Raw genomic sequence first — 15,761 nt, forward strand, 5'->3', positions numbered from 1 at the left:
GCCTCCAGTAGCGGGGCTTCATGACCATTAGAAGGATACATAAAATTGTTTCCTACATATGCAGCAGGGTCAGTAAATAAAGTATTGTATTAAAGTGAATATTCTTTTCAATTTGAATATTTATGTAAAAATTACTGAAATACTCCACTACATTTCTAGAGCAAATGTTACCCTCCCCTGTAAAATGCAGATTCTGTGATCCATCGAATGGGCGTCTATTTGACATTTCAACCACTGGAGACGCTGTTTAACATACAGTCGTTTATTTTTAGGCACAGACTTAATAGAATATTATGTTGCGAATTCAAATTTGACATGCCCATAACCCGTGTAATAGGTCTACCACAGCATTAGGATTTTTAAATAAAATAAAATAAAATTTTAAAAAAATCGTGCTGCATTTTTGAGGAACTATTTCCGGTTCACAGGTTATAGTTAAGTTACGACAGGTCAATGTGTCCTTCCACACGTGTTTTTCGTCATCTGTCAGTAGTGTCAGAACTTGGGGCGAGCTCGTCTCTAAAAACTATTATCAATTTAATTCTATTCTCATTTCGTCTCATCCAGCCATGCTGAAACACATTGTTCGTGCGGCTGGAGCCGCGGTTCGCGTTTCTTCTGCCACCAGCTCGGCTACAACCCGGACTCTGCCTTTCAGCTGCGCGGCACTGTGCTCCCCATGTTCGGTAACGACTCAGCCCATAACCCGGGCTCTCTGGATGCTAAGTAACAACGGCACCTCCACGGGATACAGACCCAAACTGTTCAGTTCTAAAGTGATATACCCGTCGGTGTCGTGTGGATGCGGAGCACTACACACAGAAGGTAAGCTAACATAGATCCAAGCTAGCACGATAACTAGCTCACTATCAACGACAATCGAGCTTTGTTCAATAAAAACTTCTTGACACATTGTTGCATTGGTTGATGATGACCTATAAGTTTGCCTGGCTGAGAGTTTAAGTCGATAATACCGGTAATGTAGACGTTCTACTGGATGAGCTCTGCATCCCATGGCTATAGGAGGCTAAATGTAGCGCTCACCTTGAAACCTGTCCTCATTTTATTGCTTGTATCAGAACTGATGGAAAAAACACGGAACTCTTTTGTGTAAGGACTGGTGATGCGTTGTGTGGTTGTGGTAAAGGCTAAATGAAGCGTCTCCTGTGCAAAGTGATTATATTTGCACTTTTGCATCTTTAAATAGTTAATCAAGTTACTTTGCAAATATAACGGATATTTCTAGACAGTGAGTGAGAATTGTCCGAACAAAGGTTATTTGATGAAACTCTTTATTAACCATTTCCCCAGGTGACAAAGCATTTGGTGATTTTTTGTCTGATGAAATCAAAGAGGAGGAGAAGCTCCAGAAAAACAAAAGTCTTCCAAAGATGTCTGGAGGGTGGGATCTTGAGATGAATGGAACAGAGGCTAAACTCACCAGGAATATGTCTGGAGAAAAGTAAGGCTGGGACACTATGAATTCTCTGACTGGTACTCAAATGTGTTAATTTGGCTTTCATTACAGAATCACTGTCACGTTCAATGTCAATAACAGCATTCCTCCAAACTTTGAGGATGAGGTTGAGCAAGGAGGACAGCAGAAATTAGAAGAAAAGGTGAGCTGGAATGAATGATGCTTTCACAGGTGACCATTAGCCCAGATTAGAAAATAAGAAAAGTTCTCACTTAAAAACCTTTTCTCTTTTCCTGTTTCCAGTCTGAAATAGTGTCTGCACCAAATTTTGTTGTTGAAGTCACAAAACAGACTTCAAAACATTCCTTGGTGTTTGACTGCCACTTCTCTGAAGATGAAGTAAGCACACAGCAATATAATCAAACATCATATCTGAATATTCTCTATTCAGGTTTATGCTCAGTAGTAATTATAGGTCTTTTGTGTAGATCAGCCATGGTGAAGGAGAGGAGCAAAGTGAAATCTTTGCCATTCGTGAGGTTAGTTTCCAGCCTGAAGGAGACTTGGACTGGAAGGAAACCAGTTATACACTAAACACAGACTCCCTGGACTGGGTAATGACTTGTTTATCAATGCATAGATAGACAATGATCAGAATTTAAAGCTGTGCTTCCACTCAGTATTCGGTTTAGTTCAATGTGTTGCAACTATCAGAGGTTCTGAAAGAGGTTCCAAAATAACTGGATCACTTTCTGGTACCAACTGGATGGTGTACACAGACCAACTTAATTCTACAGGATCTGTCCGTCCGTCCATAGCTATCTATAAATATATATAGAGATATAACTATATATAGTTTGAAGTACTTTAAGACTATCCTCAACTTTGATTACATATTTATGCAAACATGCTTTGTTTTTCAGGCCCTTTACGACCACCTTATGGACTTTCTGGCTGATCGGGGAGTTGACAACACCTTTGCCGATGAATTGATGGAGCTCAGCACTGCAGTGGAGCATCAAGAATACATCAAGTTCCTTGAAGAGCTCCAGGGCTTTGTCAAATGTAATTAATGTGAACTCTTTGCTTAATTCATCCTTTATTTAAAACCCATCTTAGGTCAGTTGCACTGTTGATGGTAAGGTGAGAGTAAAGCATGTGGTACAGGACTGATGAATGAGAAATAAAACTGTAGATAGCTTGCTTTTCTGTCAGTGACTCTGTGAAAATGAACTCCAAACAGTAAAAACACATCACTGAATTAAAATCCTTACATTCATATTAACAGCTACTGAGCTTAGAAAGTTCCTGTTAAATAATCCAGACTTTTCTCCGATCAAAACATGGGAAGACTTTGTATGGCAAATTTCAATGTATCTCTAGAAAGGTGTCAAATAAAAATGTTTGATATTATTGGAAGGATTTATGGTCTTATTACTTTACCTTATTAACTTTTTAAATTACATTTATTACCTCTGATTTTTATTCACTGAAGACATGTGTTTACATGGATGAATGCTGGCTGCATATTTAAATCTTCAACTAAAGACATCAAAACCACATTTTTAAAGTTATTGCAGAGGCACAGTCATGTTAAACTACATATGTATTAAGAAATGAAGTGAATCTGGTAGCAGTTCTTGAATGGACTGTGAGGAGGGCCCCCTCAGATGGCTCCTGTCACCAGGCAGTGTTATCACCTGACCGATGGGGCCGCTGCTGTGCTCCATTAATTAGCCTGTCGGAAGCTCTGTTGAGGAGAAAGTCCAGTTTGTCGGGCGTTCTGTGGCCCAGGTTAAAGGTTGACAGCACACAATGGCGTGTAAAGGCAAAAGCTGTTCCGCCCGACGAAACCACCTCCAGGACTTCTCGGACTCGGACTCCGAAGCGGACGGAGAAGCCGCCCGTGTCGCCGGTACCGGAGCCTCCAGCGGCTCTTTACCCCGCTCTCAGGTCATCCACAGCGGACACTTCATGGTGTCGTCGCCCCACAACGACTTGGCGCTTCGTAGGAGAAGAAGCGGGGGCTTTCTGAAGTACGACTTCGACACGGTGAACAGAACTTGGTGTCAGACGTACCGGTACGGGCCCCTCAGCTCCGGGAGCCTCAGCATTGACCCAACTCTGACACGCCTGTTCGACTGCATGTCCCTGGCCTACAGGTGGGTCAGCTAGTGCAAACTTTATTTCCATGCTCTCTCATTCCATTTTTATTCAGGCTGAATAAAAGGATTTACCCCAGAAATTAACTTTACTTGCCTTTTACGCATCCGATATACATTCAGACAGATTTAAAATTACTAATAAGCTGTGTTAAAAGTAGATTTTAAACGGACATAAATTGTACTTTGATACTTACTTTATTATTGGGTTTTGTCTGTGGCTCTATAGTTATTTTAGACTCTTAAGCAACAGCTTGAAAACTGGAAAATGGACTTTGACTCCTTTTGGCAACACAGTAAAAAACTTTGGGACACTCTGCTTCCTTTTAAATTAAGTCAAACAAAAAACCCTGCAGCTAGAACATAGATAAGCTGTAAAAGAGACCACAGAACAGTTTTATGAGATCAGAGATCAGATGTAATTAAATATAAAATGAGAGTGGCAAACTACATGTTACACATTCACTTGTAACGTCAACTCATTTAATAAACCAGCATAATATAATTAATGTAAAACTGTGCAGCTGCCCACATTGGCAAAGTAGATGATGGAAGGCCAAAGTAGGCATCAACACCTGACCTGTGTCATTATCTCATAAAGAGTATTATTACATTTATGTATTAATGATGCCATCATCATAAAGATGAGGAGGGAGGTAAAAAGGATGAATCCTGGGAAAATAGTCTACCTGAATAATGGACAACAGAAATCTGACATGTAAACAGTCAAATAGGCAGATAAAGAAGTGATATCTTGTGTTTTTTGGTTAAACTGCTACTCCGCTGGAGTCTTCATCATTAAACAGATGAGTGAGTTAACTGGCTTCACTGCAAACCATTTTGTTTTTTCCACTAATATGTTATCTCTGGTGTTTTGAGTGACCCTCATCTAGGGTTCCTAGCAACGCTCCAAGCATCTCACATTAGAGAGACTCCTCAGCACTCAGCACCCTGAGGGACGATGGGTGTGTGTGTGTGCGTGTGTGTGTGTGTGTGTGTGTGTGTGTGTGTGTGTGTGTGTGTGGTGGGGGGGGGGGGGGTCATTTATCACAATTAGGACAGAATTTCTAATAGACTGAACCAAATCAGTAGAACCAAATCAAAGAACCAAATCAGTAAAGAGTTTTCCTTTCACAAAATGTGGATGTTTATGCAAAAAATAAATGACTGTGTCTTGCAGTGGCAAGATAGTGTCCCCTAAATGGAAGTCTTTTAAGGGCCTGCGCTTACTGTGGAGAGATAAGATCCGTCTGAATAATGCCATCTGGAGAGCTTGGTTCATTCAGTGTGAGTCCCCCAGCTGCTCACCTTGTCAAGTTGATCATTTCTGCTGTGGATTTTTACTAAGAATCAGATAGAGATGTGGAGTAAAAGACAAATGTATCCAGTTGAAAAAAAACTTTTTGGTTTAATCAATCCCTGTGTTTCGTATGTGTTGCCTCTGCTGTGTTTAGATCTGGAGAAGAGGAAGAATCCAGTTTGTGGGTTTGTCACCCCACTGGAGGGCTCTGAGGCTGATTCCCATGGGAAGCCTGAGGTGAGTAAAACACATGTTTACTAAAGAAAAAAAAGATTCACAGGCTGAAAAAAAAAATCACAATTAAAATAGAGAAATCTCTGTATCCTGTTAGATAGTAAACCAACCTCGATATTTGTGGAGTTGTGATTGTTGTGTCCCACTCAGATGGTTGCGGATGCGTGCGCCTGTGTGTTCAAATGTGTGTATTTCCACCTTGCATCAACAGGCGATTGTGATGGAGGGCAGCTACTGGAAGCGAAGGATTGAGGTGGTGATCAAGGAATATCACAAGTGGAGGATCTACTACAAGAAGAGGGTGAGCACTTTATTTTTCAAAATTAACCAGTTGATATTTGACATCCGATTAGATTTGGAAAAACTTTCAAGTTGAGTGCTAATTTGGAAGTACTTTTTTATCCAATTCTGTTAACATATTAATTATTATACAAGCTCCAGGAATCAAACACACCACTGGTAATATGACATTTATTTTTTGTCTCTGTCCTACCAGTTTTACTTAGTACAACACAACAGTTTGTGAATAATCAGAAACACAAATTACCATTCAGTCATTTGACCAGTCAGATATACTTCACACTGTCCACCTTCTTGTCTTTAACAGTTGCAGAAAAAGAAGGATGATATCCTCTCAATCCTGCACCAGGTATGACCAGAGTTCCAGTTCAATAGTTTGACTTTTTGAAATGTGAGTTTGATCAATTTACTCAAATTCCCCTGTAATTGTTTGTGTTATTCCTGTGTAGAAGTAGTTGGAAGTTGAACAAGCTGCTATTTTTAGTGTACCGGTACTGATTTAGTCTTCCTCGGTCCACTAGAGGCATAAAAAAAAAAAAGAAAACGTGCAAAATAACTTGCGTCATGGCCCTGAATTTATAGGAACCTGACATACTGATTCCCACCAGTGACAATGTCGCTTGTTAACAACTGCAGAGTTTAATGTCTTTTTAATCAAATCTGACCTACTTGTAAATGTTGAGTAGCGGAGCGCCGCTGAGTTTCACCGTGATGTCACAGCAGCCTAATTCAGGGAAACCCTCAAATGTGCCTGTTGGAAGCAGGAAATAGCAGGCACATGTACAGTACATGTTTTCTGCTTCAGTCAAACATTGGCCAGGGCCTTGCTTCCGTTTGCCTGTTTTGGGCACGTGAGTGTAACAGAATTAGGTCAGGGACAAAAGGCTGCTGTGCTTGTTAAATTGGTGAAACCTCAAAATAAAGAAATGAAAAAAGTAAACATAATGATAACCCATAAGGGGCCAGTGTTTTTTTAACAATGTGTCAGAACTGCTTTTCATTATGCATCATACACACACCCGCCCACACACTAACATACAGGTACAAAGGCACACAACAATCTTACTTCATTTCTACTTGCACACTTGCGTTCAGCCTCAAAGGAAACCAATTGTTGAGAAAATTAAGGAATGAATTATGAGGTGAAGGCGTGTGCGCTGACATAATCAGTATGGTTTCCGGCTCAGTCTTGGCCTCCCTATAAATGTGGCCTCGCACTTAGAAGTGGAGGCTAAAAACAAGATGATGAGAGGGAAGACCGTGGGGAAAGCTTCCTCTTGTGTGATTTTTTTAAAGGTGGACTGAAGAGAACGTTTGGGGAAACGGGCAAGTACACTGGATGTATTCATACATCGTAGTGGAAGTCACTGTGGTCAACTGTATCAGTAATAATAATAATAGGATGATTATTGCAACAAATGCAGATTTCCATTTACTGCATACTTTTCTCTAACTCTATGTGTTGCTCAAAGTTGGTTTGAGGGTTTTAAACTGTGTTTGTTACACTCTAGGGTCAGATCTGCCAGGCAAAGCTGGAGAAGTGGACCAATCAGATGTACCCGGAACCCGAGGCCACGCCAGTGGAGGCCCACATGTTTGATCTGGACTGCCTTCTGTCCGATATCTCTGACACACTGTTCACCATGACACAGAAGCCGTGTCCCTGGGCCAGTGACCGACATGAAGGTGAGTAGTCTCTAAGCCATGACTTGACTTGCAATTTCCTGAAATGCAGCATCACACGGCTGACAGTATTCAATCAGCCTGGCTGTTCAATCAGCTGCAGTATCTGAAGCGAAATAACAAAACGCAAGAGAAAGCGAAGCAAAATTCTTCAGACCTTCTTTTATCAAGTTTCATATGATATTTAGTCTATTAACATGTTTGCATTCTGTTATGACCATTTGTGCTAGGTACCATACAGATATGGCATCTAGCACAACTTGTTTGCTTTGTCAGTTGTGATCATTCAAATAAGTATTTCTTTTGTGAATGGGTGTCATGTATTTGTCTTGAATTTAACAGCGATTTTTAGTAATTCTCCCTCAATATGCCACTCAAAGATGTGGTAGATGTGTTCCATGTGCCAACTTACTCAGGATCTATCTTCACGTAATTGTTAATGAATGTAGTTTGAGATCTTCTGTTCCCTCCTCCTCAGTGTACACCAGCAATGCAGATATGATCCAGCCAGGCCTGATGCCGCTCCAGCCCAACCTGGATGATTTCATGGATATACCAGGTACCTGTCATCCCTCCCTCCCTCCCTCCCTCCATCTCATCTCAGTTAACATGAATGTGATGTTGCAGCAGAGAGCTATTACCAGGAGAGGCAGTGTTACCATGAACGTTCATGATTTGTGTTTTAGTAGCTAAGGTCAATGGACAGAGCTCAGTGCTTCTTTCTTGCTTGCCAGGTCAGGAGAGTCAGTGAATATCTCCCAGAACAATGCAGTCACGAGTTTCCCTTTTTAGTGAAACCCACCCAACAGTTGGATTTTACAGCACTGCAAATGTCACCATGCTTAATTTCGGATTGCTGCAGTCTAGTTGGTGGGTAATGGTTGGATTTAAAAACCGCTGTTGCGGGCGTGGAGCTAAAAATACCAGATACCAAAAAACATCACTACAACATCACAGTCCAATTGGTTTTCTCTGTTTTGCATCCTAACTTTTTGTGTTCTTAGTTGGAACAAGTAACTATAGGAAAACCTGCACAGAATGAAATTGCAAAATCAAAAGGCGGGATTTACTGTTGATCAGAGATTTTGTGATATTCATCAGATGCATAAAAATATTGAAACATTTAATCAAGGTTGACAAGGTTGTGTCATACAGAGAAAAAGAAAAGGTTGAAGGATCATTTCAGGAGGTGTACCAAGTGTCATTTGAGCTAATGAGGAGGGGTCAAATGATCACCTCAAAGTCAACAGTACATGAAAGAAATATTCTGTAGACACATCTGGTGCAGCAATTAGATGTTAGTTATGTCATTGAGCCAATGACCAATCATTAACTGTCTGATAAGCTGCTTGTTTGCATGTTTTCCTCAGACATCTTTATGGGCCACCGGGGCCAGCCCTCTGAACAGTCTACATTTGCTGACTGTGGTTATTTTGAGAATTCAACCGGCACAGAGTTCACCCCGGCCCCCTCCCCTGTGGTTACAGCACCTCCATTACTCTTCAACACCCAGCTGGCTCAGGTAGTACTCCTGTAAATAGATCCTCCTGCGTCTTAGATTAACACTGGACTCAGCTTTGGTGGAATTATATAAAGTGTATTTACTAATAGGTCCTCTACTTATCTACAGTTCTCAAAAGAATAAAGGGTTTGGGTTGGACCCTGCTCAAATGACAAAATATTTAACTTACAATTTGTCCACGCTAATATTTAGAGAAAAAAAATCTAACTCCAGTAGTTTTAAGTTATTTTTACTGTAATTCTGAAGAGATATCTAAAATATAATAAACAGCATTAATATGTCTGATCTACGTAGCTGGTTATCAAAGAACTTTGATGGGATATTTTGCCTTTACTAAAGAATGAGTCATTTATTAACCCAGTTATTTTTCAGTCACTAAAACAGTCTTTAACCAGCCTGCTCTGCCCTCTGTGAGTGTGTCACAGCCATCATCTAACAGCCAGCCAGTCCAGACCAGGTCAGACCAGGCTTGTGGGGAATACCAAACATTGGGCAGCTTGCTGTTTGAACATCAGTCCTATCCTGATCCAGCCGATTCAGTCGTGTACGCAAGCAGCATCGACCAGCCAACCTCCTCAGCCGTAACTTTTATGCACCCGCTCCCGTGCCACAAGTACAGTTACTGCACAGCCATCAGCGTCACACCCACTGTCATCACACACACTGCCTCCACTGTGGGGGTTCAGGGCTTTGGGTACCAGGCTACTGGCCTCCATCAGACAGAGGGCACATACCACCAGACACCTGGCTTCTCTCTGGGTTTCCCATCTGACCCACTCACGATGCTTCCACCCGTCACTGTGACTGACTGCTTCCCGGTACTGGAGCCGATGGCTGTGACAGAGGTCAGAGGCAAGCACAAACAAAAGTCAGGAGGGGTGAGGAGGGCTGGCCCCTCTGGAGGTCAATCGGGCCCTTCTGCTAGCTACGCACCCACACCCACCTTGGCTAAGCTGCTCTCCTCTGGCAGCCGTGAACGTGAGTTTTTTCTACTGGTGATTCATATAGGAAGATAAAGACTAATAATAACTAAATTAAGGCATATACTATAGCTTAAATTTGAGTTCTGATAAAGGGAGAGTAAAATTTATAAACTCTTTTTGAAATCTCATTTAACTGGGAATTTGAATATAACAGTAAAATATGAGAATTAAAGAGAGTATATAAAGTTACAAAACATTTAAGACTTTACAGATGAAAGAATGAACATGCCAGTTATTTTTAATATGAAAATAATATACATAAATATGCCAATCTATTATCCACATGAGTTGAGTTAATTTAATTTTGTTTGCAGAAAAGCCATTAATTGGATTTGATCAGACCGGCAAAGGTCGGAGGTCATCAACTCCCAGTTCCTCGGTAAGTCGGCATTGCACATTGTTTATTACCTCTGTAAAAGGCTACCTTAGTGTTAGCCTTGATAACTGAAATATGTGTGAATTCCAGCAAAGTTGCTATTAGATTTCACATTTTTCTCTGACATCATATGTTGGAATTTAGGTTGCTGCAGGATTTGGATTCGGATATTTTTTTATCTTTCCATCCCACAACACCAATGATGAAACAAAAGCCAGTTGTTACTTCATCTAAATGGTGAAGATTAGCATTAAAGATTTGTTGTTTATGTTTTGATACGTTGTTAAAAGGCATAAAGGTTAAATGCATCAGTCAAACTATCCAACATTTTAAATTTAAATTGATGCAGCCCAATAATTATGACTCTTCATATGCATGTACTCCATATTATATAGTCTAATTTTAAGCTTTCTTATTACATGTGACGAATCACTGCTTTTAACTTAAATAATCGGTGTATTAATTGTGCTGTCATTAGGATTTCAATTGGAAATGTCATGTCCACATCATTATCAGGTATAATAAATGGAGTGCTTTTAATGAAAGATTGTCACTCACAGTCCAGCTGCAGTGCACATGTTGATGCTGCTTTACCCCTGCGGCATCATGGAGCCAACTGGCCAGCCGGCATGCCATTGATGATGCCACAGAACAACCCACAGCCCTCCCTCACACTCCCCTCCAACGACTCGGCGGTGTCTGCTCTGCTCACACACAGCTTAGCTCACAATAGCGCAACCCTCCTCGTCCCCAAGACTGAGAAACTGTCTCCTGTCCAGCTGCATGCCACAGACGGGAACAGCTTAACTGGTACAAGTCTGCAACTTCTCTAATGCATGTACAGATGATATTTACATTTATTTACTTGTGAAATGATCATCTGTGACAGAAACAAATGTTAAGCATGTCAACACACTGAACAGTATAGCGTATGCAAAAACCGTATAATCTGACAGTAATTCTGACAGGGTTGCCCCTAACACGCAGAGATTCAAAGCTTAGTGGATTAAACAAATAAACTAAACAGTTGAAGACAGTCAATAATAGCCATCACTTATGGGCATTCATTAATCTACCTCACCATTACTCAATGTTCAAAACTGATGGATTATAACTGCACTGCTAAATGTAAGGTGTCTAGTGGGGAATTGTTATTTGTAAGGTTTAGAAGCTTTATCTAGTGTAATCTGTGCCATATTTATTAGGATCTGTTATAAAAGTTGAGTAAATTGCAACCAAACATTCCCATTTTAAAAGTTTATTCTGTACAAGTGACATATAATTGATACATAACCACAGTATTATCCTTTAGTTCGTTTTCCAGAACATCCAGGCCAAACGTCACCACCAAACCTGACAGATAAGATGCCCACCCCAGAGTCCACACCGGCATCCTTCTCGGGACATGCAAAGATGGAAACAGATAAGGTAAGAGATGTTGTTTCGGTGCTTTCGTGCACATGCTTGACAAATTAAGTTTAACATGCATGTGTCTTTTTTGTTGTCTACAGCAAACAGAGACCAGGAGAATCACTCACATTTCTGCAGAGCAGAAGCGGCGTTTCAACATCAAACTGGGATTTGACACTTTACATAATCTTGTGGCAATGCTCAGCTCTCAGCCAAGCATAAAGGTACAGTGTGCAGACAAGCGGCACTGTAGTGCGAGGAGCCCCTGAGGTGCAAAATGTAAATGTAGCTGAACATCCAACATGTGCCCAATTGTTTAAGGCCACTGACATGGAATCCCTGTCTGCCGGCACAGGTCAGTAAAGCCACCACACTGCAGAAGACCGCTGAGTACATCAACAAGATGCAGCAGGAGAGAACTCAGCTGCATGAGGAAACTCAGAGACTCAAAGAGGAGATCCAGCTCCTGAACTCTGCCATCAAGTGAGAAGCAAACTAATTTTATTGAAAATTGTTTTCATTCATTGGCTATAATTAAAGGCCATACAAACAAGTTAGTTGAAAGTTGAAACTAGTATAAAACATGTAACTGACACCACTTCTGCCAATAACACCTTTTTCAGCTGTTTTCCATCTATCTCTCTCTGCAGTGTGAGCCAACTGCAACTTCCAGCCACTGGTGTTCCCATCACACAGCAACGCTTTGACCACATGAGGCAGATGTTCAAGGAGTATGTCCGGGCCCAGACGCTGCAGAACTGGAAGTTCTGGATCGTATCCTTATATAATCTACAGCCCAGGATTACAAGAGAGCACATTAATGATCGTTTTGCAAATGAGAGTGTGTGTGAATCCTGTAATATTGGTCCATGAGTTTTCTACTTGCTAAAGAGTTTATCCAATCCTTCTGCTTTGCCGCTTAAGAAGCAGAGTACAATTTAATCCTCTTTGTTTTTTATCACAAGAACACGCTGGGGTTATTTTATTTCTATAAATATGAAGGGGGTTTCTTGTTCCTCCAGTGATCTATTTGCTGAAAATCTAAACTAAAAATCCCCAAACTTCTCTAAGAGTATGTCTTGTGAGTCACATCAGCAGCATTTACCATAAACTTATTGACGTCCCTGCTACATAAACAGTAACAATTGAGACATGGCTAATGTGGCTTTCCAATATGATTTTCCCAATCAAGTATAAATTGCTCAATGTTAAAGCTGTCATTTAAATAACACATCTGGTGGTAGACAAAGCAAAACAGGTGATATTGATAGTCTTTTAACCACAATCCACAGTTCTATCCAGTGTTTATTTTGTCTGTGTTACCCTAATCCCACAAATCTTGATCTCAACGAGAAATGTCATTATTGTTGTAAGATTTAGAATTTGACGACGATTTCCTTTTGACTCCTCTCTTCTTCTCTCCTTTAATTTTTCTCTCCTCTCTCTCTCTCTCTCTCTCTCTCTCCTCTCTCTCTCTCTCTCTCTCTCTCTCTCTCTCTCTCTATCTCTCTCTCTCTCTCTCTCTCTCTCTCTCTCTCTCTCTCTCTCTCTCTCTCTCTCTCTCTTCTCTCTCTCTCTCTCTCTCTCTCTCTCTCTCTCTCTCTCTCTCTCTCTCTCTCTCTCTCTCTCTCTCTCTCTCTCTCTCTCTCTCTCTCTCTCTCTCTCTCTCTCTCTCTCCTCTCTCTCTCTCTCTCTCTCTCTCTCTCTCTCTCTCTGTATTGGGCTGCATTTATCACTCGCTCTAGGGTTCCATAATGGCTACCCCCCCCCTCCCAGTTTAAAACTATATACCTAAACAATGACATAAACTGTGCCATCTCCTCTTTCTGTCCTCAATCTCACCTACTCCTCCTTTACTCTGCCTGCCATCAGGCCTGGGTTTTTTGCAAATAACCTGAACAGACAGTTTCTAAATAAAGTTGAATGGAATTTGCATAAATGCTCTAATATACATGTTTCCTCAACTCGCTGTCAGTTCAGTATCATAATCGAGCCACTGTTTGAGTCCTACAATGGGATGGTATCCACAGCTAGCATGGAGGAGCTCTGTAGATCTACTCTCTCCTGGCTGGACCAGCACTGCTCACTGCCTGCGTTAAGACCCAGTGAGTCACACGCAAGTTCTCAACACAGGCCTGAGTCCAGTATTTCCAGTGAATCTTTGGATATGTTGTGCGTTTGCTTAATTCTCTTAGTGGTTCTGCGTTCACTCCGTCTCCTGAGCACCACCACAGCCATCCTGACAGACCCCAGCTTACTCCCGGAGCAGGCCACCCTTGCTGTTACCCAGAGTGACCACTCTGCTCTCCTGGAACACTCCTTACATCCCCCCACTAGGGACAGCATACACCCATGTGACTGTTGAGCTGACTCATTGGAGACTGAAAATTCATCATAGTGCGGAGGCAGTGTGTTAGATGAGATCTTTAACTCCGTAAATGTTTAATAAAACCTAAACACTAAAACTCACTGATGGCATAGAGAACATTTTCCACAACACAATTACAGAATATATATGTTAAGTACGCTTCACGTTTAATGGTATAACAAACATACCCTACAATGCCAAACTTGAATCAATCGATAGCCTTGTTTTTGTTTTGTTGAACCACTTTTTTGGTGATCATACGGAGTAATGAATATAATACAGTGAATTATATTTAATTTGATGTCTTCAGCTCACATTTATTTTCCTTATTATCCGATCAAACTTGATAACGTGTACGGTTTCCTGTACTTTCCGTAATGAAAAGCATAGGATTTAAACGAAATGATGGTTTTGGTAATGATAGATGCTAAGATGTACCATAGTAAATAATAATAATAGATTTTATTTCAAAGCGCCTTTCAAGACACCCAAGGACACTTTACAGTACAACTATGCAACAGTTAAACACTATTTACAATTTAAAATCATAGGTCAGCTTCACAGTTAAGAGTTCAATAACAGTTGCAATAGCACCAGTTACAACAAAAAAGAAAATAGTAGGTGAAACATACATACATACATAAGATCAACAAAGCAACATATAATCATAAACCTAAACAAAGAAAACAATTAAGGGTGGTGCAGTGAGTAAGCCAGACGAAAAAGGTGTGTTTTGAGGTTTGATTTAAATACGGGGAGAGAGTCGATATTTCGAATGTCTGGTGGTAAGGAGTTCCAAAGGTGAGGAGCAGAGCGACTGAAAGCTCTGGCCCCCATGGTCCTGAGGTAGACGGGGCACAGTGAGGTTGAGGGAGGAGGAGGATCTGAGGGGGCGTGTTGGAATGGCAATGTGGAGGAGGTCAGACAGGTAAGGAGGGGCAAGTTTATGGATGGCTCTGAAGGTGAGTAGAAGGATTTTGTACTGGATCCGGAAAGTGATGGGAAGCCAGTGGAGTTGTTGTAGGATGGGGGAGATGTGGTGGGAAGATGGGGTTTTGGTGATGATGCGGGCAGCTGAATTATGGACCAGTTGTAGCTTGTGGAGAGATTTTTGAGGGAGACCGAAGAGGAGGGAGTTGCAGTAATCTAAACGTGAGGTGACAAGACTATGGACGAGGATGGAGGTAGTATTAATTTTATACAGATTTCCTTAATGCATGTAGGAAATCAGTTTATTTTTTTAAGTCAAAGCTCTGTAGACCCAACTCTTGTCCTAAACACTTTAAGGTCCACCGAAGTGTAGGCATCTTTAACTGCACACATTTTCAATTGACCCAGAGCACAGGCATGTGGCATCAGTAAGGTTAATAGTTCAATTCCCTAAATTAAGATTGTAATAATCCAGCATAAAAAATGGAAGCCAGAAGTGGCCATACTATAATAATGTCACTTATTTTAAACGGAATGATCTTCACTTTTGTTTTTTTTTTATTTAGCTTGACACACTGACCAGCCTGGGTCTTGCAAATGAAAATATTACTCGGAAATTGTGGTTTATGCACGCTAGGTGTCGCCATTCCATTCTGTGGGATTACTCTTTGCTGCGGCAGAGTTTCATCCCGTCCGACAGGGGGCGACAGTGAGGTGGGAGCGGCGCAGTGTGGATCTTTTTGTTCCTGCGGCTCGTCGATGCGCTGTCCACTTCAGCACTACGAGTAGGAGCCGAGCGGAGGAAGACGAGGCTCAACATCAGTACCAGCACCACCGCTTCCCTAATAAAGAGAACACGCAGAGGTTCCCACCGATAACCGCCCGGAACACTACTGACAGTGAGAAAGACGGCCATCAAAAGGTAAGAGTTCCCGATGAAGCGGAATCAAGGATCAAGTTGATGAAGGAATTGATGTTATCTGCTCTGCTCTCATTCCTGTTTTATGAACGCTGGATGGCCGTATATCTGGGGCCCTTTGCGTTTCCATGTGGTGCCTTGTCCAATTGTCGCATTG

At 41.4% G+C, this 15,761-nt stretch overlaps 3 protein-coding genes across 7 annotated transcripts in view; all 3 read left to right on the plus strand.

Moving 5' to 3' along the window:
• The first annotated feature begins 413 nt into the window (after window positions 1–413).
• Window positions 414–2,830, plus strand: c1qbp (complement component 1, q subcomponent binding protein). Its single transcript, XM_003976962.3, has 6 exons — window positions 414–825; window positions 1,312–1,462; window positions 1,529–1,619; window positions 1,721–1,816; window positions 1,906–2,031; window positions 2,341–2,830. Exons 1-6 carry the CDS (start codon window positions 570–572, stop codon window positions 2,488–2,490), a joined length of 870 nt encoding a protein of 289 aa, XP_003977011.1. The 5' UTR covers window positions 414–569; the 3' UTR covers window positions 2,491–2,830.
• A 300-nt stretch (window positions 2,831–3,130) lies between these two features.
• On the plus strand, window positions 3,131–14,056 carry mlxipl (MLX interacting protein like). Of its 5 annotated transcripts, none has more exons than XR_003891064.1 (17): window positions 3,133–3,579; window positions 4,760–4,866; window positions 5,034–5,116; window positions 5,325–5,414; window positions 5,721–5,762; window positions 6,925–7,099; window positions 7,575–7,655; window positions 8,467–8,618; window positions 9,014–9,596; window positions 9,916–9,980; window positions 10,538–10,787; window positions 11,290–11,405; window positions 11,489–11,611; window positions 11,743–11,870; window positions 12,038–12,161; window positions 13,368–13,492; window positions 13,583–14,056. XR_003891064.1 is itself a non-coding variant. In XM_011618013.2 (17 exons), the coding sequence occupies exons 1-17, from the start codon at window positions 3,233–3,235 to the stop codon at window positions 13,750–13,752; spliced, it is 2,766 nt and encodes a 921-aa protein (XP_011616315.1). In that variant the 5' UTR covers window positions 3,136–3,232; the 3' UTR covers window positions 13,753–14,056. The 5 variants fall into 5 exon arrangements, 4 of the variants coding, with proteins under 4 accessions (XP_011616317.1, XP_011616315.1, XP_011616316.1 ...); XM_011618013.2 differs by having other exon boundaries at window positions 3,136–3,579; window positions 13,363–13,492; XM_011618014.2 differs by having other exon boundaries at window positions 3,136–3,579; window positions 9,044–9,596; window positions 13,363–13,492.
• Window positions 14,057–14,324: 268 nt separating this feature from the next.
• srrm3 (serine/arginine repetitive matrix 3) overlaps window positions 14,325–15,761 on the plus strand; it is a 63,096-nt gene continuing 61,659 nt past the window's right edge. The window contains exons 1-2 of the mRNA XM_029848785.1: window positions 14,325–14,372; window positions 15,323–15,607. The gene's annotated coding sequence lies outside the window, so the exon portion shown is untranslated. The remainder of the gene's footprint in view (window positions 14,373–15,322; window positions 15,608–15,761) is intronic.

Source organism: Takifugu rubripes, chromosome 15, assembly GCF_901000725.2.
Source record: "Takifugu rubripes chromosome 15, fTakRub1.2, whole genome shotgun sequence".
NCBI lineage: Eukaryota > Metazoa > Chordata > Actinopteri > Tetraodontiformes > Tetraodontidae > Takifugu > Takifugu rubripes.

Bases quoted from the DNA above. Each gene is read 5' to 3' on its own strand.
- mlxipl (XM_011618013.2), top strand. From the start codon at position 3,233: ATGGCGTGTAAAGGCAAAAGCTGTTCCGCCCGACGAAACCACCTCCAG. The intron at 4,867-5,033 runs GTGAGTCCCCCA...TGCTGTGTTTAG, and splicing joins GAGAGCTTGGTTCATTCAGT to ATCTGGAGAAGAGGAAGAAT. The intron at 5,415-5,720 runs GTGAGCACTTTA...TGTCTTTAACAG, and splicing joins GGATCTACTACAAGAAGAGG to TTGCAGAAAAAGAAGGATGA.
- c1qbp (XM_003976962.3), top strand. From the start codon at position 570: ATGCTGAAACACATTGTTCGTGCGGCTGGAGCCGCGGTTCGCGTTTCT. The intron at 826-1,311 runs GTAAGCTAACAT...CCATTTCCCCAG, and splicing joins CGGAGCACTACACACAGAAG to GTGACAAAGCATTTGGTGAT. The intron at 1,620-1,720 runs GTGAGCTGGAAT...TCCTGTTTCCAG, and splicing joins AGCAGAAATTAGAAGAAAAG to TCTGAAATAGTGTCTGCACC.